This window comes from Grammomys surdaster, unplaced genomic scaffold, assembly GCF_004785775.1.
Source record: "Grammomys surdaster isolate TR1022 unplaced genomic scaffold, NIH_TR_1.0 220, whole genome shotgun sequence".
Classification (NCBI taxonomy): Eukaryota; Metazoa; Chordata; class Mammalia; order Rodentia; family Muridae; genus Grammomys; species Grammomys surdaster.
In genome coordinates, this window is record NW_021604665.1 from 9186637 (window position 1) to 9187951 (window position 1315).

Below are 1315 nucleotides of genomic sequence, written 5' to 3' on the forward strand. Positions count from 1 at the left end.
ACACACACACACACACACACACACACACACACACACACACACACACACACAGTAACTAAATAAGCAAATGTAAAAGAAGATGAGAATACCCAGCAGCATTAAGCAACAGAGAGAATGGGATGGACCGCTTACCCACTGCTAGTGTAAACTGGTCCATTGAAGCTAAGAGGGAAAACAACTGCCCACCAGGTTGATCATATCCCTACCACACACTCAGACACGTCTCACGGATACTTAACCTAGGGAAAGGGAGCCTATGTGCACACAGAGACTTGTATCCAAATGCTCACAACAGTTTTATTAACAGTCAAAACAATGGCAGCAACTCAAATGTCCATCAGTGTGGGTGAATGGACAAATCTATACCAAGAAAGCGTCTCCACTCTGAGAAGACAATACAAAAGACTCAGCACATAGTAGCACACACATCCATCTCATGATACTTACGTGCAGTGAAACGAGCCCGCTCAAAAGAGCTCCCTCCCTGCATGCTTTAGTTTATGTACAAGGCAAGCAAAGTAAGCTACTGAATCATATGACATAACAGATCAGGGAACAAGGGTGGGTGGCATCTGGCCTGGAGAAAGGGATGTCAAAGGATCCAAGAACAGCTAGAGATTATGGGGAAATGGATTACCCTGATTGCAGTGAGCATTTCACCTGGTATGTTCATCTGTTAGTATTTCCTCGTAGTGCACACTTCAAATGTGAGAACTACCTCTCCAAGGTGTTCTGCTATAGTTGAGAGCAGCGGTTCTCAGGATCACATATCAGATATCCTGCATATCAGATATTACATTACAATTCACAACAGTAGGAAATTATAGTCATAAAGTAGCAACAGAATAATTTTATGGTTGGGGTCGCTACAACATGAGGAACTGTATTAAAGGGACAAAGCATTAGGAAGGTTGAGAACACTGGTTTAGAGATTTTCCTAGTAGAACTATGGTCTTCATTTTTAATTATTTGTACTTTATAAAGAATACTTTAAAGTCTATTTTTCAAGTTGAAAAATAAAAAATTTGAAAGATATAATGTTAGCTCACTGAAAAACAATGTCATATATCCACACATAAAAAGCACACAATCAAAATCAGAAATTCCGCTTCTGTATGAGAGCATAGTTGACCTAGTGCCCCATAATGAGCCCACCACTTGAGTCAATGGCAGGGCACCTGATCCCTCTCCTCTCCATCCTGTAGACTCCTCTGGCTCCCAGCATTGACACCATTGGGTGTGGAAACCCAAAGCATGGTCTTCAGCTCATCTTCAACCTCCTCTATCAGTGGAGCCCGGGAAGGGGCCAGCAGCT

The 1315-nt window shown here is 42.3% G+C and overlaps 1 protein-coding gene across 2 annotated transcripts in view; it reads right to left on the minus strand.

Annotated features, from left to right (window-relative positions):
• Positions 1-277: 277 nt before the first annotated feature.
• Shq1 (SHQ1, H/ACA ribonucleoprotein assembly factor) overlaps positions 278-1315 on the minus strand; it is a 96087-nt gene continuing 95049 nt past the window's right edge. Inside the window, exon 11 of one of the 2 annotated variants that reach the window (XM_028773066.1) lies at positions 278-1315. This exon is cut by the window's right edge and continues 459 nt beyond it. In XM_028773066.1, coding sequence (XP_028628899.1) covers positions 1273-1315 — 43 coding nt within the window. In that variant the 3' untranslated portion in view covers positions 278-1272. The other variant, XM_028773065.1, reaches the window with a different exon arrangement.